The sequence below is a fragment of the Synchiropus splendidus genome, chromosome 8 (assembly GCF_027744825.2).
Source record: "Synchiropus splendidus isolate RoL2022-P1 chromosome 8, RoL_Sspl_1.0, whole genome shotgun sequence".
NCBI lineage: Eukaryota > Metazoa > Chordata > Actinopteri > Syngnathiformes > Callionymidae > Synchiropus > Synchiropus splendidus.
In genome coordinates, this window is record NC_071341.1 from 26,180,954 (window position 1) to 26,203,554 (window position 22,601).

Genomic DNA, 22,601 nt, shown 5'->3' on the forward strand with positions numbered 1-22,601 from the left:
TGGTGATCGTCTTCAGGATGAGGAAGTGTCAGAACCTACAGTGGATGCCCTCGAAGATGTTTCTTCAGAAGCAAGGAAAAGGCAAGAAGGATAAGAAAAAGAACAAAATGTCAGAAAAGAGAGAGAGTCTCAATCCAGTGAAGGGACAACACGAGTCTGCCCCGAAAACCACTATTGTGCCGACGAATGAGGAACCGCAGCACAAAAAGACTGACACACCTCCACATAAACACGGAGAGGACAAGTCAAAGCCTTCCTCCAAACAATCCTCCCCAGCACTGGCATCTTCCCCTTCTCCAGTTGAACCCACACAGACTGCATGTGGCATCACAGACCAACCAGAGTCTCCAGATCTTAATCCAGACCCGGACTCACTTTCAGGCAGCGTCATATCCGAGAAGAAACAGCAGCAGACTGTACCTACATCGTCCTCCTCTTCCTCCTCCTCTTCCTCCTCCTCCTCTGCCTCCTCTTCTTCCTCATCTTCCTCATCATCTACATCTTCTTCTTCATCGTCCTCATCTTCTTCCACCTCATCGTCAGCCCAGAATTCCCCTTCACAGTCTACGCCATCGTATCAACCACTTCAACAGCAAGAAAGTCTGCCTAGCAGTCAAGCGCCTTCAAAGAAGGATGCCTCGCCCAAGATTCAGTTGAGCGAAACCAAGAAGAAGCCTCCACAGCAATTATCGCAGAGCTCCAACACCACTGTGGATGCAGGTGAGAAAGAAACTTGACACGATTCTTTTCACATTTTTAATCTGTCAAGTTGGTTATAGTTGTTTTCTTTCGCTGTTATTCAGGCAATGCAAAACATTTGAAGAAGCCAGCGTCACGCACACTTCCTTTATCTCAAAAAGAGAGACCAAAAGAGAAGGTAGGAATCATTGCAATCAGACATCCCGGTTTTCTCTCCCACATCCAGCCCTCAGCTTGTTTCTCATGTGCTTCAAAGGTACTCACAGCTAAACTCCCAAGCAGCTGTACTTTAAACTGGCAGAGCACTCCCTCGACTAGGGTCCAAGCAAAGTCTAGAGCATCCTGCGACGGAGTGCATAGAATCAGAGTGGATTTCAAGAGGGACCACAATATGGAGAAGGTGTGGGGGGCTGGTGGCCTTAGTCTGCTCACCTCTGTGCCTGTCAAGCCCCGAGTTCTCTGCTTCTTGTGTGCCAGCAGTGGAAACGTTGAGGTAAAACACGCAGCTCTCTCACTGTTTATATTTCATTCATGTTGATGAAAGATGCGTGTCCGTTGTCTTTCTCCTGAATGGCCGCATTAACGCTTTGCTTTTTCTCTAGTTTGTCTTCTGCCAGGTTTGCTGTGAGCCATTCCATCTCTTCTGTTTGGGGGAAACCGAGCGCCCTATCCATGAACAGTATGAAAACTGGTGTTGTCGAAGGTGTCGTTTTTGCCAAGCCTGTGGTCGGCAGCAACACAAAACTAAAGTATGACATCCAGAGTTCCGCTCCTGCTCAGACGCACATCAACTCGGGGAAAAAACTGATACATTTTGCTCTCACTGCCTCACTACAGCAGCAGCTGCTAGAGTGTGATAAGTGCCGTAACAGCTACCACCCTGAGTGCCTGGGTCCCAACTACCCAACAAACCCCACCAAAAAGATGAGAATCTGGGTATGAAATGTTCTATTTAAAACTATGAGCTACCTTTGTAAGGCTGTTTGTAGACACAGCATATAAAGCCATTCCTTCACTCATTGTTTCTTCAGATTTGCACCAAGTGCGTGCGCTGTAAGAACTGTGGAGCCACCAAACCAGGAAAGTCAAAGGATGCCCAGTGGTCACATGACTTCTCCATGTGTCACGATTGTGCCAAACTCTTTACAAAAGGTTGTGAACTAACAATTTTGCCATTTGTTTTTGAACATGGTCTGTTGATTAGAAAGTGTCTGATTCTTGTTTTAAATGTCATCGTCCCTCAGGACACGTCTGTCCGCTTTGTGAGAAGTGCAACGAGAGCGAGGAGAACAACAAGAGGAGGATACAGTGTGGCCGCTGTAAACTGTGGGTTCACGCCAAGTGTGAGAACCTCTCTGGTTAGTTGTTTGACTTGATCTGAAACTCAAACACACGTTTTACTCGACAAATTTGTCTCTGAAAAACTGGGCAGTGGTTCCTTTTGTAACTGTCAACAACATGAATAACAACCTCACAACTCTGTATTTTAGATGACATCTTTGAGCTGCTGTCTAAGTCGAAGCATGAGAGAGTTGCATTCACATGCACCAAATGTACGGAACGTCATCCGGCTGAGTGGCGCACGGCACTGGAGAGGGAACTTCAGGGATGCATCCGTCATGTCCTCACAGCACTGCTGAACTCGCGCACGTCCACGCACCTACTGCGATACAGACAAGTATGAGCCACACCATCTAGGAACACTGTTGTGATCAGGCCTGCAAAACTGTGTCATGTTTCTGAAATGGGCAGGCGGTGAAACCTCCTGAGCTTAATCCAGAAACCGAAGAGAGTCTTCCATCCCGTCGTTCTCCTGAGGGTCCAGATCCTCCGGTTTTGACGGAGGTTAACCCGAGTCATCATGGCGAGGCGCCCGTAGATCTGGAGTCGGTCCAGAAAAAAATGGATCGAGGCTGCTACAACTCAGTTGTAAGTTGCATTTGCCTGTTACTAGAGGAAGTCCCTGGATCCACTCAACAAGCTTTAATTTCATCGTTCATTGTCTCAGCTGGAATTTAGCGACGACATCGCACGGATCATCCAGGTGGCCATCAATAACGAACAACATCAGCCCGACAGTAGGAAGGCCAACAGCCTGATCAAGTCTTACTTCATCTGGGTAAGGTCAAACCACCACCATTGTTGCAATACAGAGTAGGTCGAGGAGAGGATAGAGAAGTGGAGCCTTGGACTGGAGGGAGGAGGAATGAAAGAAGCACGACAGCATACATGTGTGTGAAGGAGAGGCAGGCAGGAGAAAGAGTCAAGGTGAAGGACGTGTGGAGAGCAGAGACACCTGGTAAAATGTGAGGAGGAATTCTACCCCTGAGGATCGTGAATGCCACGAGGAAGGACGTGAAGAGAAGAGGTGACTAGGGATGATGTCGAGTAGGTTTAGCAGCTGCTGTGTCGAAAGAAATCAAAAAAGGGAGAGTTCCAACAGCAACATGGTGGAAATATTTGAGTAGATACCAGTTTTAACGTTTTATTACTGTTATTGTTCTCTCCATTCTAGCAAATGGAGAGAATCTTTCCGTGGTTCAGAGTGAAGGAGTCCAAGTTCTGGGAAAAGCGAAGTGGTTCTGCCAAGTGAGTACTGCTCAGTGTCATGGATTCCTTTTAAAAAATGTAAATGTTGTGTGATTGTTTATTTGAAAGCACCAACCTGGTGACCATGAGGTGCCTTTGTTCTTGTCTCACTCAGGTTTAATTGCTATTTATTGCACAACTATGCTTCAGATTAGCATGTTCATCTTTCAGCCCACTGTCCTCACAGACGCTTCTTCCTGATCAAACCTCCTCTGGAGGCTTGGAGGATGCTTTTCTGTTTTCTCAGACGGCAGGTCTGTAATTATTGTAATGATGAGTTAGCTGCGGCTTCTCTGGGAGCCGTTCCACCGACATCACTGAACGGGATGGAACCAATGCACATTCAACTAATATTTATCAAACGTGTGGCTTGACTGCACCGACGACCTCAGATATTTCGTTGGATTGTCACAAGATCACATGAGTCTGAATTTGATTCTTAAGCGAACGTTCTTCATGTGACCAGTCTGAGAGAATTCTGAACCTTAGAAATGACCTGGCCCACCTTCTGTTTTTATCCAGTGGAGGAACATAAAGATGCTCCAGTCCGTCTACTCTGAGTTTTATGCTGTTGGATACACACGCAACGGTCCAACCCTCATTCACACTCCCTCATTCACTCAACTCACTTCTGACGATCAGCTTTCCAGGAGCGTTTACTCTGCCTCGTCTGGAGGCTTTGTGGGAGGCAAACAGCAGCAGAGTCACATTTCACTCCAAGGCTCTCTCCAGCCTGTTTGTGTTGCATTTCTGCTCTATTTATCTTTTTACTTCAGCGCTTCAGAGGCCTCAAAAGGATAATCTGCTGTTAGCTGCTTTCTAATGATCGACCTCCACATACAACTTTGAATAGTTCAAACTCAATCTTGATTGAAGTGGGGAACCTGGAAAGTAAATCATGTAGACAAACTGATGATTGTGAATATGCACAGACCTTGGTTGATAGTGTGATGTGCCTATTGGGCGTGCTAGCTGTGAGACACAGCCAGGACATGTGATTACTGCAATGGAAATGTATCAAATGAACAACAACTTCTGTATGTCGTCGACAGCGCTCTCCTTCCCAACGCTGTGCTGCCACCGTCCCTGGACCACAACTACGCCCAGTGGCAGGAGAGGCAAGAGCTCTCCCGCGCTGGCCATCAACATCTCATGAAGAAGATCATACCAGCTCCACGGCCCAAAACCCCCAGTGAAGCAGATGTCTCATCCTCGCCAGTTCCTGCACCTCTACCCCCACCACCTCCACTACTCCCTGGTACATTTAGCTTCTCAGTTCAATAACCTCATCGTGTAGTTTACAGTCACACCTTTAACCTTTTGTTTTCTCCTCGCTTCAGATTTTGAAGAGACTCCTCATGTTCCTCCTCCACCAGGTGTCAGTGATCACAGACAATGTGCTTTGTGTTTACAATATGGAGATGAGAACACCAATGTAAGTAATGGCTTCAACTGCTTCGATCTGCTGCAATGATCAAAAGGAACAGCCTTTGATGTCTGAACCGCTTCCATCATTTAGGAGGGCGGCAGGTTGATATACATCGGTCAGGACGAGTGGACCCATGTGAACTGCGCCCTGTGGTCAGCAGAGGTGTTTGAGGATGAAGACGGTGCACTCAAGAATGTTCATCTGGCCGTGGCACGCGGGAGGAAGCAGGTGAGAAATGGGTTGCCACACATCTTTCAGTTTGTTTGTTTGACGTCAGATTTTCTTTTTCCTTTCAGCACTGTGAGTTGTGTCAGAAGATTGGAGCCACGGTTGGCTGCTGTTTTACCTCCTGCTCCAGCAATTACCACTTCATGTGTGCTCGCCGGTGCCACTGCATCTTCCTCATGGACCGGAAAGTCTATTGTCCAAAGCACAACGACCTCATAAAGGGGGAGGTACAGTTACATTAATACAGTTCACCAAAATTAATTTGTTGTGAGCGTTGTGTTCTTATTTACTGACCTCATCAATGGTTTTCCTCAGGTGATGTCAGGGTTTGAGGTGGCCAGGAGAATCCTTGTCGACGTGGAAGGAGTCAGACTCAGGAGAAAGTGGTGTGCTGGGTTAGAACCCGAGAATGTCCACATGATGATCGGTATGGAGCAGAGCCCCAGAAGCACCAGTGCAGTCTGTGCTGAACACATGGCTAATATGTCGTCTTTACAGGGTCAATGACCATCGACTGTTTGGGGATACTGACTGAACTGTCTGACAGCAAGAACAAACTTTTCCCAGTTGGCTACCAGTACGTATTCTGCAGTCAAGAAAGTTAGTTAGCTAAAAAAGCTCTTCATTATATTGAAGAGCTTTTTGAATATTATCTCCATTGAGATTGTTTTAAATGAGACTTTTCTGGACTTGTTTTGAACAAGACGCCATTGACTCCCTCTGTCTTCTATTCAGAGAGATGTTTAACAGGTGTTAAAAGTGAAAACTTTTTGAAGGTCTTGGTCTAGTTTTTGAGGAAAAACTTGAGCTCAAACCAAGTGTAACAAGCGTGAAAGCTCATCTTTAAAAGGCAGGGTGTCAGATGGATTTAAGGGACACATTTGAACTTCAGTAGTCTCATTTGTCTGATGGATAGAAAACATTAAATAGCTTTTGAGATTATGAATTTGATTACCATGTGGGTGAAATATCTATATCAAGGATGCTTTTTTACAGTATCTCTGATGGCAATTAAAATCCTTACAGCTTGAACATGCTGTTGTGCTCATTAGACCTTTTTACTCATTAAAAGTTTTCATGATTTCCTGAAGCATAATACACTGCAGTTGATTTTTGTGTTTCTCAAAGAAAAGTTAATCTGTGCCGAGCGATTACCAACTTTTCACGGTTAAAACAAAATCCTCATACTTTCGGTATCCTTTTTCCATAAGTGAAAGAAAACAATTTTGTGTTGTAGGTGCTCCAGAGTGTATTGGAGTACTTTAGATGCCCGGAAGCGTTGTGTGTACACCTGCAGGATTCTGGTATGTCACCCTCCCGTGGTGGAGTCTGATCTGAAGAACATGATGGCTCCTGAGGAGAATCGCACCATAGCACACAGCCCACCTCCCATATCAGGTAATAGGATGGAGTTATTGCTATATGTTCCGGGGCTCTTTGGTTAATGCTGAACTCGCTGTGTGTTTCAGACTTTCCTGATCCGTTTGAGTCACCGAGACGTTCAGACACACTTTCAACAACAAACAACCCCAAGCTGAGAGTTTACACCAGGAACCGACAACCTGGCCCACCCCCCAGCCTTCCTTCCATAGGCCCCAAACTCCCGCCCTCCTCAGGTAGAAAATACCGCTCCCACATGGGTGAACTATTTCTCGTTGAGTTTTAAGTTGCATTCCTTTTGATTGTGTGTTTGTAGGAAGAACCATTCAGGCCCAGAACCACGACAGTGTGATGGGGGACGAGCAACAAAAGCCTACCATGCAAAAAATGGATTCACTCAGAAAAAGTTCCATGCCATCGCACTCTCTCCCTCCCCAGCAGCTGCACAGGCAAAGAGGAATATTGCCACCACTATTCTTGTCCAAGCCCCTCCACTCACCACCTCCACTCATCCCGTCAGAAAACTCAGAAAGAAAGGTCAAACATACAAGCAGAGACTCTTCGCAAAGGGACAACGCAAAAGGCAGAATGTCTTCTATCGAGAGGAATAATATTCAAACAGTAAATGATCAAGGGTTGAGAAACCAGGACAAGGAAATGGTCTCGGGTCACGAACAAGCGTCCAAGGACTCGGAGAAGAATAGATCTTTGAAAGATCTGGTCCAAAAAGACTTAAACAAGGTCGAATCAGCCAAAGATCAGGAAAAGCTGAGAGCAGCGAGCAAAGGCTCGAGCCTGAAGGAAGCTCAGTGCGAATTCAGCCATGGCAGAAACCCCTTGATAGAATCAGGAACAGAGAAACCAAACAGAGACCCAGATTGGGGAAAACAGTCCAGCAGAAGGTCGAGTCACAGAGAATCGGACAAAAACAAATCCTCCTCGCGGGAGCATGACCAAAAGGATGGCGAAAAAGTGAAGTCATTCAGTAGAGATGCGGGTCTTAAGGACGTGGAAAAGCATAAACATCATAACAGGGACTTGGCAAAAGACAGGTCATTCAGCAAACTGTCTCAAAAAGACAGACCCCACTCTCAAGATCCAGGCCACAGAAGCACAGAGAAACACAAAGATTCTGGTAATAAGTCCCGGCTTCTCGGTGGTGAAGGTAGGAGTGCCAAGCTGCTCCCTGCTGGCTCAGGTCAGTCGTCTCCTCCAGTTGGCACCGCAGTTCTTACAAGTCAGCAAAGAGGTGGAAGCACCAAACAGGCTGACAAACAAGGAAAGCATGGAGATGTGTCAGGAAACCTCAGTTTGTTGCCACATAACCATTCCACATCCACCTCCAGCACCTTCCAGCCGAAGGACAAGTGGAACTCAGGGAAGGAAGGTAGAAGTGGAACACCATCTCTACTGCTGAAGGGCTCAGTCACTGGTAAATCAAGCTCCCCAAACCCTACGTTGCAAAAGACAAACCCAAGGAAATCAAGTGATTACCCGTCCGCTCCACTCACAGCTGCAGCTCTGAACCCCTTCTGGCAGTCACGGGTGACGTCTGACGACGACCTGGTTAAACGAGGATCCATGAATGTGTCTCCAGCTGCAGCCATTGCTGCCAAAGACAAAGTACTCAAAGTGAAGGCTGGCGATGGCAGAGAAGAGCCCAAAGAAAGAAAAGATAAGATGAGTATGAGCAACAAGCCTCATCCTCTTAAAAATAACACCAACTCCACTGAGAATTGCAACCTGTATGCCCTGATCCCGAGCTCTCAGAACAACAGTGATGGCAAAGAGGCCAGTAGTTTGGGCAGCTCCAAACCTCATACTAGGAACCAGGGAGAGAGGACTGAGGTCCAGGATCCAGACAGGTCCTCTTCGAAGAGTCAGGAGAATCTGTCTTGCTCTGAGAAGAACAGCCTCAGCGTGGATAGACCACTGCAGCTCCACTCTGGCAAGGTGTCTGAAAAAAGGATGAAGTCATCTTTTCAGTCACGCACCAACCCAGTGAGTCACCAGTTACCCTCTAAAGAAAGAAGAAGAGCCACCAGTTCATCCAAGGGGACACAGATAAACACAGAATTGGACTCTGCCCAGCCCGGCACTGTAAGCATTGTTTCTTCATCCTGTTCCACCACTTCCTCTGCCATCTCGCCTGCTGGCCTGGAGACCCACCGTTCGGCCCCGTCCACTATCTTCTCCTCACCGTCAGCCAGTAGCAGTGACAGCTCAGAGTCTGACACCCAGGCTCACACAGAAGAAGATGATTTACACAAAGATGAGCCTCACAACAAGCTCCTGGACCACAGTCTCCTCAGTCATGGCACAGAAGATGAGACGGACTGCCCTGATTATGACCCCGACAGAGGCATGGATGATAAACACCATGAAGATGACAGTGATGGATCTGGGTCGGCCAAGCGGCGTTACCCCCGCCGCAGCGCCAGGGCCCGCTCCAATATGTTCTTTGGACTCACTCCTTTTTATGGTGTTCGCTCATATGGTGAGGAAGATCTCCCTTTCTATGCTGGCGCAGATGGCTCGGCCTCCTTTCTCAAGAGGAGGAGCGGTGGTCGCAGGAAATCTGCTGAAGGCCAGGTAGACGGAGCGGATGATATTAGCACGTCCTCCTCGTCAGGGGACAGTGGAGAGGACGACGAGAGCGGAATGAAGCAGAGGGATCCGTTCTACTACAACTTTTCTCGAACCATTATCAATCCGGGGGAAGGGCTGCCATCGATAGAAGGGATAGACCAGTGTTTGGGACGAGGGTCTCAGCTACAGCGTTTTCTCAATGATGAAGAGCAGCAGCAACTGCGAGCTCAAGGGAGTGAAGATGAGGACCTGATGGGCACTCTGTGAGTATACCAACACTAGAAAAAAAAAAAACATGTTTAGTTTGGATTATTGTCCTGATCCCCATTGTTGGTGTTTTACAGGGCTCTGGGAAAGCAACATATTGGCCAACTGGATGGTGTTGATGATGGATCAGAGAGCGACACGAGCATCTGTACCACCAGTACCACAGCAACAACTGCAACCTCCTCCTCCACCCCGAATAAAAGCACCCCAAGAAGACGGGCCCGGGATCGGAAATTGGATTCCCATGAGTCGAGCAAAGAAAGCGCCAACAGCAGTGGGGCAGCAGTCGGCAGCGGCTCTCGAGATGGCAAGAAGAACCCAAAAGATAATTCTCTTCCCTTGGGAGGGGGGATCAAGTCTCAACAACAGAGTCAGGATCCTCTTGAAGCGCAGCTCTCCCTGAGCACAGATCTGCTTAAGTCGGACTCGGACAATAACAACAGTGACGACTGCGGTAACATTTTGCCATCGGACATCATGGAGTTTGTCCTTAACACGCCGTCCATGTCGATGCAGACTCTGGGTCAGCAGGCAGAGTCTTCCTCCTCAGAGCTGCTGCTGGATGAAAGCTACGTTGGCGTGGACGTGAACCGACGCAAAGATATCCTGTTTGACGATTTTTCCCAGCCAATTCCCAATTCAGAGGGTGGAGGCGTCGGTGAAGGCAGCGTCAACAACTCCATCTCCGTAGAAGAGCCTTATCTCCCACTGGAGCTCCCGTCTGACCTCTCTGTCCTCACGACCCGAGGTCCGTCTGTCGGCGCCAACCAGAACCATGCTAGCGGAAGCCTCATTTCAGATGCGTCGGACCGCACCATGCTGGGCTTGAACTCTGACTCTGAGTCCGGCAGTGTGGACAAGGGCGGGGATAAGAAACGAGATGGCCCTAGCCTTTCACCATCAGGTGACCATGAAGCAACTTTGGGTAACAGGGAAACGCCAACCACTGATGGTCACATGACACCAAAGCCGTTTATTGGCCAAGGGGTTGATTCGCCTGTTGTTCAAGATGTGCCGAGGAACTCCAGCACCCCTGCCTTACGTAACTCTCCCTCACAGCCACTTCAAGCACCAAAGTTTTTACCAGGAACTTCTACTGGCAGCCCTACTCCCATACCAGCCCCAGGACCTCCCCAGGCGCAAGTGTCCACTCAAGCAGTCATCAAACCAGGTCCTGACAAACTCATTGTGGTCAACCAGCAATTCCAGCCCCTCTATGTCCTACAGACAGTCCCCAATGGTGTCACTCAAAAAGCAAATCCCACAGGAGTGATGGACGGCACCTCTCAGGCAGTGTTGAGTTCTATGACCCTGACCACAGGGTTAAATGCCGGCTTATCTTCTCCTCAGCCGATCTTTCCTGCTGGTGGCAAAGTCCTCAGTACAATGCCGCACTCCTCTCAGATCCACACCTTCAGAAGCCCCACTCAGGCTGCATTCCAGGCTGGCATTCCCAGTACGACTTCAGGCCTTCTCATTGGGATACCCTCTCAGCCGCACGACCAATCCCAGATTCTGGTCTCCGAGGCCGCTCGGCCTCATGAACTGGCACATAGTGTTGCCATCGTATCCACTCCCTCTTCTCTCAACACGTCCCCAGCTGTCATTGCCTCCGCCCACGGAAAGAAGAGGCCAATCTCTCGCCTTCTCCCCAAGAAAGGCAAGAAAGTGTCTCGGCCCCGTAGTCAGCCCACTCTGGCACCCTCAGACGTCGTCATACCCAATATGACCCTCATCAACCTCTCTTCCTCTCAGATAGCTGCTGGTATCCCGGCTCAGCCTGGGAGTTTAGTTGAGCTAAGTGCCCTGTCAAACACCCAGCGGAAAGTTCCAAATATCATCAAGAGGACCAAGTCAGGCGGCGTTATGTATTTGGAACCGACCGCTCTAATCCAACCAAGGCTGCCTGGCTCGGCGCAGCCGGGCATCCTGAGTCACGACTCCTCTGCTCACCTGCTTCCCGGCACGGTTTCTGGCACGAGCCAGTCAGTTCTGAATGTTGTGTCTGTGCCTGCGAGTGGTGCCTCAGGCCTGTTGGCCCCGGGATCAGTCTCATTATCAACCCCAGTCCTAAGCTCCTCAGAGATCACAGGTCAGTTTAGCAATCTCTTGTTCAAAGCTGCTCCACATGGGCTGGGCCTTCAGCCAGCTGGTGCATCTCCACTCGTGTCCCAACTTGGCTCTGCCGTTCAGACGTCGATGGCCAGCAGCATTTGCGTCCTACCGTCACAACAGACATTCAGCATGGCAGTCAGCAGACCAGGAGATGCAGACAGCTGCAATATCCACCCACAGCATCAGTCTCAGCTGGTATCCAGAGCCCCGTCCATGGACTCCGGTCCAAACACCACGCTGACTTTAGCTCCTGCCGTCTCTTCAAGTCCTGCAAAAGGGCCGGTTGTGCTGTCCCCGAAACAGTCTTCTGCCCACTCTCAAGCCAGTAGAACTACTCCAATATCCAGGTCCTCCGAGGTGAAGAGTCGTCACATCACGCTGGCATCAGCCATTACACGAGCAGAGAAGAGCAAGACCAAGACTAAGAGGTCTCGACAGAGTCCTGACATCATCAGTGGCAAGAAGCTCAAGGCCTCGGAGGAGTCTTGCAATGAAAGTGCGAGGTGGCCGCCATCAAGTCTCAGGTAAGAGCTGAGGGTTTCCAGGTGTGTAGGGTTTCTGAACCTTTTTGATCTCGGGGCCCACCTTTCCCACAACAAATGGGCCCAGGGCCCATTCAATAGAACGCATTCATTGCACTTGATTTCATTTGTGATCAATAACCATATTTAATCTACTGACACGTAAACAAGCCAAAATCTTGTGAATGACGTCGACGTCAATCGTTGCAAAGATATTTATTTGTCATCGAAAAGTCCAACCAGCAGCAGAAGCAGGTGCAAGTCATATTTATCTAATTTACTGAAGAAAAAAAATTGCAAACGTTTTAGAAAATTAAAAAAAAAGGAATAAAATTCTGAATAAAATAAATCTCACAAATCAATTTCTAAATATCATAACATCAAAATAATAAAGTTTATTTAAACTCCATATGAATAAGTAAGTGATAACCGTGGACGGCAAGAAGTACATCGTCATCCTCGTGATAAGTAGGTGTAAATGAAAGTATCACCATAAAATGTTGTAATTAATTTTCAAAACTGCTTCAACAGGTGCTTTCATGAACAGTGTTTACTGTTGGGGGCAGCATCACTTTCTTTATCATTGTTTCTTCTCAAGAGCTTCTCCATAGTTGGTAACTGTCACAGATGTACAGCAAAGGTGTAAAATAAAAATAAAAACTTTTAGCGGCCCTCGAGCAGAGAAACAACGTCTCGACTTACGTAGTTTTGAACATCAAAGCTCCTCATTTGTTGAGTTTTGTTTCTTTATCTACACTTTTTGTGAAACTCTCTGCATCTCTTGGTCAGTTCCAGAGAGCTCACCTCGCCTGAACCCATGGACACAGACAAGCCCCGGAGGTGAGGTTGCCTTGCCACCGTCCGCCTGGAGATGAACAGCCCTCTAATGAATCCGCTTTTTATTCCAGTCATCTGAACAAGAAGAAGAGGTCAGAAGATCCTGTCGCAGTTGGAAAAGTTGTGGCGAAAGAAAAACCACCGGCAGACGCCGGCGCCGTTCATCCTCCTCCTCCCGCTGCTCCTCCACGTGACAGAGACGTCGGCGCCAGAACAGCAGAGCAGGACAGCAAACCAAAGAAGGGCATCATCTTTGAAATCCGGAGTGAGGACGGTTTCCACATCCGCTGCGAGAGCATCGAAGGTGAGAAAAATGCTGGCCCTCCTCTGCTTACACAACTGTCAGCGTTCTTTTGAGGAATACTGCCCCCTGCTGTCCAGATTGAACAGCTTCCCTGTGCGCTCCTATGAACGTGGTCTCATGGTGGACGCATTGTTCTGGGCCCTCCTCAAAGGCACCTTGGCAGTGTCCTGGAAGTGGACTGGCACCTCTCCAGGGATTTCATCCTTTATATTGATAGATTGAGCTCTCAAGCTGTGTTAACATCTTGAAGCGATTTATAAAGGTAAATTAAAGTTTAATGGTAGCCATTGAGCCACGTTTATCAATACGGGTAAAGCACCATCGCACTCGGTCTTCAGAAGAGAATGTTAACAAGTGCCAATGTAGTGGTGATGGCGGTGCTGAAAAGACGTGGGTCACCTTCCTCTGCCACCTCTCCAGTCTCTGTCCAAATCCTTGGCAGCACACAGCCCTTTGACAGCTCCCCTCTCCTCCCCCCCACAGAGGCTTGGCGGTCGCTGACTGACAAGGTGCAGGAAGCTCGGTCCAACGCGCAACTCAAGAAGCTGTCCTTTGAGGGTGAGTCCAGACAAAACCTCTCTCAGCTCTGCCTCTATGGGAGCCAGTCTCAAGGATGACCTGGTGTGGTAGGTGTGAACGGGCTGCGGATGCTGGGAGTGGTCCACGAGGCCGTGGTCTTCCTGCTGGAGCAGCTCTACGGCACCAAGCACTGCCGGAGTTACCGCTTCCGTTTCCACAAACCCGAGGAGACGGACCAGCCGCCCATCAATCCTCACGGCTCTGCTCGGGCTGAAGTCCACCACAGGTTGGGAGCTTTTCCTTCTGTCCAAATATGTCAACTGACATTAAACAAGCTGATGAAACGCTGACCTCAGGTTGCAGTTCAGACCACTATCACCACTTATACTACAAGTCCCATAGTGCATTGCAGAAGCTGAACCCTCAGATTCAGCGCCTGTCCTCTGTGTCTTTCTGCCACAGGAGGTCAGTTTTCGACGTGTTTAACTTCCTGGCGTCCAAACACCGGCAGCCGCCTGAGTACAGACCGCATGAGGAGGAGGGGGAGGAGGAGGCGCAAACCAGGACGGTCAGGTGAGGGCCAGCAGGACTAACTAACTAAAACTAATAACAACTAAAGTGAAACGAAACATTTTTCTGAAACTGATTAAAACTAACTCAATTTGAAAGACAAAAATACAAAGCTATGTAAAAACGAGAGCTTGCTGTGCAGGGAATGTCAAATGTACAACTGTGCAAATGTTGCTGTGCAGGCGTGCCTCCATGGAGCTGCCCCTGGCTGCGAGGTTCCGACAGCTCAAGGCCACTTCCAGGGAAACCATTGGAGTCTACAGGTGAGCTGTGACACGTGTGTCAGGCGTGGTGACGTGCGTCTGCGCTGGCTCCAGAGATGGGGTTCACGTGTGCACTTCATGAGGCCGCTCCCTTACTCTCCAGTCGCCCGGGCAGCAGGAAAACAACTTACTCTCTCATTACATTTCAAACACATTACAGTGAAATTTGAATTTGTCTCATCAATGTTCCTGGCGTGGCTTTGTCTCGCAGGTCTCCCATCCACGGCCGCGGCCTCTTCTGCAAAACCACCATCGAGATGGGCGAAATGGTCATCGAGTACTCGGGGAACGTCATTCGCTCGGTGCTGACGGATAAGCGAGAGAAGTACTACGACGGAAAGGTGAGCAGGATCTGGAGCGCGAGACCGCGCGAGCGCCGCTGGCTAACGGCGCCGCCTCTTCCCTGGCAGGGCATCGGCTGTTACATGTTCCGGATCGACGACTCGGAGGTGGTGGATGCCACTGTTCACGGTAACGCCGCCCGCTTCATCAACCACTCCTGTGAGCCCAACTGCTACTCGCGGGTGGTGACCGTGGACGGCAAGAAGCACATCGTCATCATCGCCTCCCGCCGCATCAGCTGCGGGGAGGAGCTGACGTACGACTACAAGTTCCCCATCGAGGACGCCAGCAACAAACTGCCCTGCAACTGTGGAGCCAAGAAGTGTCGCAAGTTCCTGAACTGACGCCAGGGGTCATGTGACCTCCCCGTGCACCATGGCATGGTCTGCACCGGTCTGATGCCAAATTCTAAAACATGGAGGCGCCTTTAAAGGAGGAGGGGCCGACGCGCCGGGCTCCACGAGCGGCGCCGTCTCCTCGCGGCTGAGTCACGAAGGCGTGTCAAGGCGTTGCAATACTGACTCTTTATGACATCTGGAAGATAAGCTATTTCCCTCCATCAGTACATCGGCCTGTCCCCACTTCTCCACGGTGTTTTGCTCCATTGAAGAACTCGGCTCCATTTGACACCAAAGTGCAATTTGTTGAGTGGATTCTGACAAGAGAAGAGAGGGGTGTTGTCTGTTGTTTTCTTTGTGCTGTGGATGCACGTCGTCCCTGGCGAATGTGCCCTGATGCCTTCAGAGCCCGCAGTGGAACCTTCCCTCAGCCGGCCGGGAGCCGACGCCAGGGGGAGCCACACACGCAGAAAGGTAGAGATGACGTTCTTCAATTGTGGCTTCGCTGAAACCATTTCATGCTCCAGTCGTGTGTCGAGCCCGGTGAGAACAAGGCAGCTAGAGATGCTGGTGGACTGACAGCCATGGACTCTACTGACGTGCTTTACTAGGCCGATTCCGATCACCCTGAAAGAGTCCATCTTTTGGTGTTTTTCATGTTGTTGTTGTTCCAAATTACTGCAGCAGAGAGAACCAAACATCACGCTCTTGAAACTTTTCTTTTTTCATGCCGACTGTCGTCTGGCCTGTTGTGACAACCTTAATTATGACAAATGTTTTTATCATCTGTTATCTGTCTTTTTTATGGACAGGAAGAGATCATGCTAAAAGTCAAATCAAATGTAAATAATGTATATTTTTCTACAAAAAGAAAGAAGCACTCACTAGTGAATAGCACTTACTGATGGTATTTATATTTTTTGAGAAATTGTATTTATTTTATTGCCATTTTGTAGGAAATAGAGGTTTACAAACACTAATGCTTGGTCTCTATGTTTTGTAATCCACTGCCTTGTCCAGTTTGTTCCTGTTGGTTTCTTTTGTTTGGTTTTGTTTGTTCGTAGCCTGAATGTTTTCCTTTATTCCAAAGACTGACACTGGTCTGTGGCTTGGTCCTGTTGGGTTCAGTCCACCAGTATCTCTTCACCCCCAGGCCTTGCGGTCAAAGCTCCATTTGTTGTGTTTGTCAGTCTTTGTTTTTCATTTCTCTGGAGAATGGAAGTCATGCCAATAACTTGATTATGCACTTGAGAGAGTTTGGATTGTGGATTCCGAGCAGAGATCTCCTCTCTCAGCCTTACGATCTCCACCATGACATGATTCATCTGAGCTGCCAGGCAGCGATCTCAAGATTAGGAAACTTGCTCTTCTTCAGAAAAGAGGTGCCTTTATTTTGAAGCCACCCATGGAAGCGGCCTGGTTGGGTGGTTGCCTTCACCGGCACATCTCTAACTGACCAACGTCCTGTTTCCATTGACTGATGTCCTCTGATTTGGTCGACGTTTACGTAGTTTGCACTTGAGCGACACCGCAGGCACTGAGATGCAGACCCTCCAGACTCGGATCCAACAGACTTAACGGCCCCGAGTGGCCCCGCCGCTGCTGGGATCTGCTGCTAAGTTCCACCATGAATGTACAACCCTCCTCCACACGTCTTCAGATTGTGCTTGCTCCGTCAGCCATCTTTGTTTTCGAGTCTCGTGCCAACGCCTGTTCAACAGCGAGAGCAACACTGGAGCACGCGGCGGCAGTTTGAAACCGGGTCGGGGCGAACGCGTCACCATCAGCAAGGGCTCTGTCCACACCTGTCCAGATCCACCTGCATGCTCATGAAGGTTCATTCAGTAGATCACCAAACTGTCTCTCTCTCTCATTGGATTTTGCGTTCACTTCTCCGTCATCATCTGTAATAATAGTATAAATACATAACGGTAATCTACGGAAACAAGCATAGTCATTTCTTGTACTTTAGGAACTATACAATATATGGAATGGACAGACAAACTTAGTTACAGTAGCAAAACAGGTTATTAGCAATGTTTCAATGTACTCTATAATGGTTTTGTGTTACAGTACTATGGGATTGAACTAACGTGCATCATTCATTTGTACTTTGATATCCAGTACCAGTTTTGCTGTGCCTGTGAATGTTCCCTTCGCCAGCGAGGAGCTTTGCAGTTTTCTCTCTTTTCTTTCTGGAAAGGATCCATTTTCATGTGCTGAGAAATGTAACTGTAATAACGTGGTTGTGAACATTCTTGAGTTTCTTTTTTCCCTGTTTGTTGTAAACATTTCTCGGTTGTTTTTTTTTCCCCCCTTTTTTTCTTTGTTTTTTTTCCGTAACAGGGACATGTTGACAGCTTACTTGACGTGGTATAAGCGAAGAGCCGGGTTGGTCCCGAGGCCGAACGTCTCCCGGCCCGCCTCTTCCCGTTCGGAAGCATTGGTTGTACTTATCATGTACTGTTTTGTGGAACGTCATTATGCTGAAATAATGTTGAAAACATTGAATTTATTTATTTTCCGTGCAACATCTGCACTGAGTTGTTTTATCCACAATTCAAGCTTCTGGAAGGTTGGGAGCGGACGCTTGTGTACAGAACTTATCAGCCTCGGTCAGGATGTGGCGCGGAGAGCATTTGTTTTATTGCCTTGAATATACCTTCGTCTTATCAGTACTCCAACTCTGTAACAACGGTATTCACAAATACATCAGTCATTAGATCTTGTTTTCCAACAGTGTTCTCTCAATAAACATCATCAAATGAAGGAAAACCACCACCGTGAAAAGATGAACCACAAACTACTTGGTTGAATGTATAATGAGAAAACAAAGTTGTACATAAGTGTAAAAAAAAGTTTCTAATCATGTTTATTTTCTATGCACTTTTTTATTTAAGTGATAGTTTAAATAATAAACATGTCTCCTTTACTTTTTACTTGGCCGACTGGTTCATTTGTGGCGTCTTCCATCTCCAGCAGTGTGTTTCCCGCACACGGCCGTAAACACGTCAGTCACTTCAGACAGGAAGTGAGTGGAGCTGCTGATAAAACCAGCCCAGCAGCTGGAGAGAGGCGGGTCCTGGATCAAAGAGGCGCAGCGGCCCCCTGCCAGCGGCAGCGCTCCCGTAAAAGCCAGGAGAGCAGAGTCTCTCAGATCTTTACTGGCTCTGCAGGTGACCTGAAATGTTGCACTGACACGGTCAGGTTCCCCAACCAGATCAGCAGCCTGTTCGGTCGCTGAGTCTTGCCTCCTTGACTTTGCGCTGCTTCTGAGTCAAGGGGTCCAATTTTTCCTCCGGCTGCTGCGAGAAAACAACGCTGAAGTGTTGAAACTTATATCTCCTGCCATTTTCATCCACTTGTGCTGTCCACTGGCTTTTGAGTCAACTGGAAGTGTTTTGGTCCGTGTGGAGGGACTTGCTGGGTCAGATTTGGCCCCCGGGCCTCGCCTTTCGCACACGACTGATCTGCTACCAAAAACACTGTGCTGCTCCTCAGCCCTGGACCCAGATCTGAGGGAGTCAGTTCCAATGACCCTGTAGACCACCAGACCTGAAGACACACATCAAAGAGCTGCTCCTGCGCTCCCCCTGCAGGCAGGCAGCCAGAACTGCAGTCCTGCAAGTGACTCCCTTATTCCTCACACAGACGAATAAAAGGTGCTTCTCATCCTACCTGTAACACCATCTGTGCCGCTGCTCTGTTTGATGGCGCGGAGAGTTCAGGTCCCCACAACCAGCCAGCTATTGGTCTATTGCCCGCACCACAGCGCCAGAGGCTTCTCTTCCTCCTGTCCACCCCCTCGCTCCCTCCTCTTCCAGCCCTGAAGTTACTCCCTCTCCACACTTCTGCTGGATGAACGTCGACAGAGACGCTGGCCGACACGTCCTCTGCTGAGATCCTTCTCTCCAACCCTTGTCTGTGGTGAGTGAACCTGGCTGTGTTTGTCAAGATGTTGAGCTGATGCCGTCGAGAAGGTTTATATAAGATGGGCAGCATTACATAACCTCACATCTGAGCAGAGCAACAGAGGCGTGAGAGTGAAGTTTCCCTCAAAATTCTGTGGAAATTACTCGGTTAAAGCTAACATTATTTTTTCAAAAATCCTGAGCCGGAGCCAGTGTTGGCTGCAGCCTGGCTCCTGTCTGGATCAAACCCAACTCTTCCTCTTCAGTGAAGGCCACAGCAGCTTCTCATCACTTTCATGGCTGCAGCACTGGTCCTCTTCTGACGGGTCGACTCGGTGGATGTCCGTCTTGCTGAAGTGTGACTGCTGGAGCCTCCGCTCTCCCTCTGAAGCTCGTCTTGACACTGACTCCTCCAGAGCCGCGCGCGCCTGGAGCAGAGTCACAGCAGCAGGACTTGATTGAAAACAGAAAGTCAGGTGGTGACTCGTCGTGGCGAGTCTTTTCCAGTAAACCCTTGCGAGGCTGCTGAGGCGGCAAACATCTGCTCCGGGTCTGGCGCCTCAACATCCCGACTGCTGACTTGCACTTTCTCCTCTCAAGTCTGACTTGTCCGTCGCATCTGCAGCGCTGAGACACTCAGAGGAGCGATGCAACTGTCACGCATCAACTGATCAGTCACCCAGACAGCAGCCAAGTCGACCAGTGACCAACATCCTGACACTTCTGGAGATTTTCTCTCCGCAGGGGGCCACATGTGGCTCTTGGCTGGTATTTATGAGGCCCTCAACACACAGTGGAGGGCAACCTAGTGGAGGGAGCTTCATAGTGGGGGGAGCTTCACAGTGGAGGGAGCTTCGCAGTGGAGGAGCTTCACAGTGGAGGGAGCTTCACAGTGGAGGGAGCTTCACAGTGGAGGGAGCTTCATAGTGGGGGGAGCTTCACAGTGGAGGGAGCTTCATAGTGGAGGGAGCTTCATGGTGGAGGGAGCTTCATGGTGGAGGGAGCTTCACAGTGGAGGGCGCTCACAACCAATTGCTGGTGTTAGGGGAGACTACATGAGGCTTCATGACACAGTGTCCTCATTTCCTGATTCCTAGATGGCGCTGTCTGCTCTGAAATCTTTAAATTTGAACCATTTCAGTGAAACCTCACCTCATTTTCACCTACTGAGCTCTAGAAACAAGGAGCCTGCTTCATGAAGCCTCATCAGCCCGTACTACATTAGTGAGTGGTTCTCCAGCAGTGTCTCAGGGTCACCTGTCATGTGACGTGGTGACGCAGTTGTGGCTGAACCCTCAGCTCTCCTGCCCTCCAGTGATGCCATGGCTCTACATTGGCTGCTGCTGCTCTCCGCCCTCCTCCTGCGAGTCACTCCCTGCTGCCCCCTGGAGGACAACAAGATCCCTCCCAGCCTGTGCACTGGTCAGCCGGGGATACCGGGCTCTCCAGGAGTGCACGGCAGCCCGGGACAGCCCGGCAGAGACGGGCGTGACGGGCGAGATGCTGCTCCGGGCGAGAAGGGCCAGAAGGGCGACCGTGGAGACTCAGGTGAGATCACTGACGTCCTTGTGTATGTGTGTGGAGCTCATGTGGGTCCCTCGTCCCTACAGGAGAGCTGGGGGCCCGAGGCCTGACGGGCGACAAAGGTGACCCGGGAGAGAGGGGAGAGAAGGGCCAGTCGGGAGAGTGTGCCGTGGCCCCCAGATCAGCCTTCAGTGCCAAGCTCTCCGAGGGCCGGGCCATGCCACTGGTGGTGGAAACAGCGGTCCACTTTGACAAGGTCTTGCTCAACCAGCAGGGGGACTACAACGCAGAAACCGGGCGCTTCACCTGCAAGGTGCCTGGCGTCTACTACTTCAGCGTGCACGCCACCGTCTACCGCTCCAGCCTGCAGTTCGACCTGATGAAGAACGGCCACGCCGTCTCCTCCCACTTCCAGTTCTACGGCAACTGGCCCAAACCTGCCTCTGTGACCGGGGGGGCCCTGGTGCACCTGGTGCCCGGGGACCAGGTGTGGGTCCAGATGGCTCTGGGGGAGTTTAACGGCTTTTACTCCAGCTCCAAAACAGACAGCACCTTCAGCGGGTTCCTGGTTCACTCAGACTGGCAGAACTCCGCCGTCTTCGCCGCGTGACTCAGGGCTGAGCATCACTGTCCTGCCTGCTGCTCACACACACGGCTTCATCACCACATTCTTCTCATGACACTTGGAGAGCGCACAACTATTAAACCAACTCTGAAGTCTGTCCAGCGGGTTCTCTTCCGTGGATGCTCACCGCTCCTCGCCCCCGACATGAGCGCGGCCCTCACAGGGAACTGGATTATCCCTCCACTCCCAGACACGCACGTGAATATGACTGCATCAAGTTTTCCTTCAGGCTGGGACGAGGATCACGAGTCAAATATCAATCTGCTATTTCCATTAGTTCCCAGCCCCTCAGCAGACATGAGGTCACTCTGTCGCTGCAGAGAACCCTTGACTTTTTCATGTCGTTCTGTGGCCCGCTGCCGGAGCTGGACTCAAATATCAGCTCATGCAAATCGAAATAGACACGACAGCTTCAGTGAAGCTGAGCTCTTCTTCAGCTGGTCTTCCTCCGACGCCCTCCACTGCGACACTTTTGCTCACGTTTCTGTCACTTTCACGGAAGAATGCTCTTCAAGCTAAACAACCAACCTCCTGCTCGCTGCTAACACTCATGCTACAAGCAACATGCTAGCAAAGCAGCAGCCTGCCTTTCAACGGGAACGTCAGTTATGATAAGAATTAAACACAGTATTCACAATGTTGGAAACGTCCTGAGAGTGATTGATGATTATGTCTTTTACGCCAACCGTCATGGCAGTCGACGGAACAAATGTCAAAGTGGTCAAATGACTAAAGCTAAAATTAGTCATTATAGTTTGGCTTCTCAAACTCATCATCATGATTAATGAAATATTTTATATAGCCGAAAATAGGCCAGTAAGGAGACGACGCATCATTTATCGTGATAAAAAAATATATTTATTATCAGTCAACGCAATGGTTTTGGTGACATTGTCCGGCAGGGGGCAGTGTGGCGTCATTTGTGTGTAAATTGACAACAGGTGAGTTTGCAATGATGTCAGAGCTGAGAAAGGTGGAAGCGGATGATGCTGCGTTAGCTACAGACAAATGTTTTCCCTGTTAGCTCCTGGAAAGCAGAGGAACTGGACATGACATGAGGGGTGGCATGATGGAGCGGCGGAGGAGGCCTCAGGCTGCAGCTGTCTGATGTGGCCTCTGCATGAAAACACCACCGAGACAGACGTCGGTCCGGACAGAAACGTCGCCTGTTCATGACTCATTTCCTTAGAACTGTGAGGTGGTGAATCGATGAGCTGAATCTGTCCACACTTCGGCTTCATGTTGATCATCAGGTTCATCAGGTCACGCGGCGTTTACAACTGAGCATCAATACGGTGCTGAAACAAGGCTTTTCTGAACCACTGGCACTGCTTCACATGAGAGGCTGCGGCTGCTTATGGACTCAAGATGCAAGGGTCACTCAGTCCAAGCTAAATAGAAGTGTGGTGTTAACAGAGGCCAGGAGAGGAAACGTCTCGGTCGGAGCTGAGCCTGACATGTTCCCACAGGCCCCTGGACCTCGGAGGGAAAAGGCCACATCCCCAGAGGGGCTGCGCCCTCTTTTGCTCCTCCAGTGACATCACACAGGTC

General features: G+C 49.5%; 2 protein-coding genes across 5 annotated transcripts in view; both read left to right on the plus strand.

Moving 5' to 3' along the window:
- kmt2a (lysine (K)-specific methyltransferase 2A) overlaps positions 1 to 17,885 on the plus strand; it is a 32,425-nt gene extending 14,540 nt beyond the window's left edge. For 2 of the 3 annotated variants that reach the window (XM_053872164.1, XM_053872166.1), the window contains exons 6-34: positions 17 to 720; positions 804 to 877; positions 956 to 1,192; positions 1,302 to 1,448; positions 1,537 to 1,635; positions 1,731 to 1,851; positions 1,944 to 2,057; positions 2,190 to 2,377; positions 2,452 to 2,628; positions 2,708 to 2,818; positions 3,215 to 3,288; positions 4,341 to 4,546; positions 4,629 to 4,723; positions 4,808 to 4,945; positions 5,014 to 5,172; positions 5,261 to 5,372; positions 5,444 to 5,522; positions 6,183 to 6,343; positions 6,415 to 6,561; positions 6,642 to 9,177; positions 9,259 to 11,820; positions 12,607 to 12,657; positions 12,726 to 12,958; positions 13,442 to 13,516; positions 13,589 to 13,763; positions 13,940 to 14,050; positions 14,230 to 14,310; positions 14,522 to 14,651; positions 14,721 to 17,885. In XM_053872164.1, the coding sequence (XP_053728139.1) occupies positions 17 to 720; positions 804 to 877; positions 956 to 1,192; positions 1,302 to 1,448; positions 1,537 to 1,635; positions 1,731 to 1,851; positions 1,944 to 2,057; positions 2,190 to 2,377; positions 2,452 to 2,628; positions 2,708 to 2,818; positions 3,215 to 3,288; positions 4,341 to 4,546; positions 4,629 to 4,723; positions 4,808 to 4,945; positions 5,014 to 5,172; positions 5,261 to 5,372; positions 5,444 to 5,522; positions 6,183 to 6,343; positions 6,415 to 6,561; positions 6,642 to 9,177; positions 9,259 to 11,820; positions 12,607 to 12,657; positions 12,726 to 12,958; positions 13,442 to 13,516; positions 13,589 to 13,763; positions 13,940 to 14,050; positions 14,230 to 14,310; positions 14,522 to 14,651; positions 14,721 to 14,996 (9,373 nt within the window). In that variant the 3' untranslated portion in view covers positions 14,997 to 17,885. The remainder of the gene's footprint in view (positions 1 to 16; positions 721 to 803; positions 878 to 955; positions 1,193 to 1,301; positions 1,449 to 1,536; positions 1,636 to 1,730; positions 1,852 to 1,943; positions 2,058 to 2,189; positions 2,378 to 2,451; positions 2,629 to 2,707; positions 2,819 to 3,214; positions 3,289 to 4,340; positions 4,547 to 4,628; positions 4,724 to 4,807; positions 4,946 to 5,013; positions 5,173 to 5,260; positions 5,373 to 5,443; positions 5,523 to 6,182; positions 6,344 to 6,414; positions 6,562 to 6,641; positions 9,178 to 9,258; positions 11,821 to 12,606; positions 12,658 to 12,725; positions 12,959 to 13,441; positions 13,517 to 13,588; positions 13,764 to 13,939; positions 14,051 to 14,229; positions 14,311 to 14,521; positions 14,652 to 14,720) is intronic. The other variant, XM_053872165.1, reaches the window with a different exon arrangement.
- Positions 17,886 to 18,833: 948 nt separating this feature from the next.
- c1qtnf5 (C1q and TNF related 5) lies at positions 18,834 to 21,665 on the plus strand. Of its 2 annotated transcripts, none has more exons than XM_053873238.1 (3): positions 18,834 to 18,917; positions 20,217 to 20,449; positions 20,512 to 21,665. In XM_053873238.1, the coding sequence occupies exons 2-3, from the start codon at positions 20,224 to 20,226 to the stop codon at positions 21,033 to 21,035; spliced, it is 750 nt and encodes a 249-aa protein (XP_053729213.1). In that variant the 5' UTR covers positions 18,834 to 18,917; positions 20,217 to 20,223; the 3' UTR covers positions 21,036 to 21,665. The 2 variants fall into 2 exon arrangements, with proteins under 2 accessions (XP_053729213.1, XP_053729214.1); XM_053873239.1 differs by having other exon boundaries at positions 18,860 to 18,917; positions 20,201 to 20,449.
- The last annotated feature ends 936 nt before the right edge of the window (positions 21,666 to 22,601 follow it).

Excerpts from the sequence above, each read along its gene's own strand:
- c1qtnf5 (XM_053873238.1), top strand. The coding sequence starts at position 20,224 with ATGGCTCTACATTGGCTGCTGCTGCTCTCCGCCCTCCTCCTGCGAGTC. Across the intron at positions 20,450-20,511 it reads GGGCGACCGTGGAGACTCAG|GAGAGCTGGGGGCCCGAGGC; the intron begins GTGAGATCACTG and ends TCGTCCCTACAG.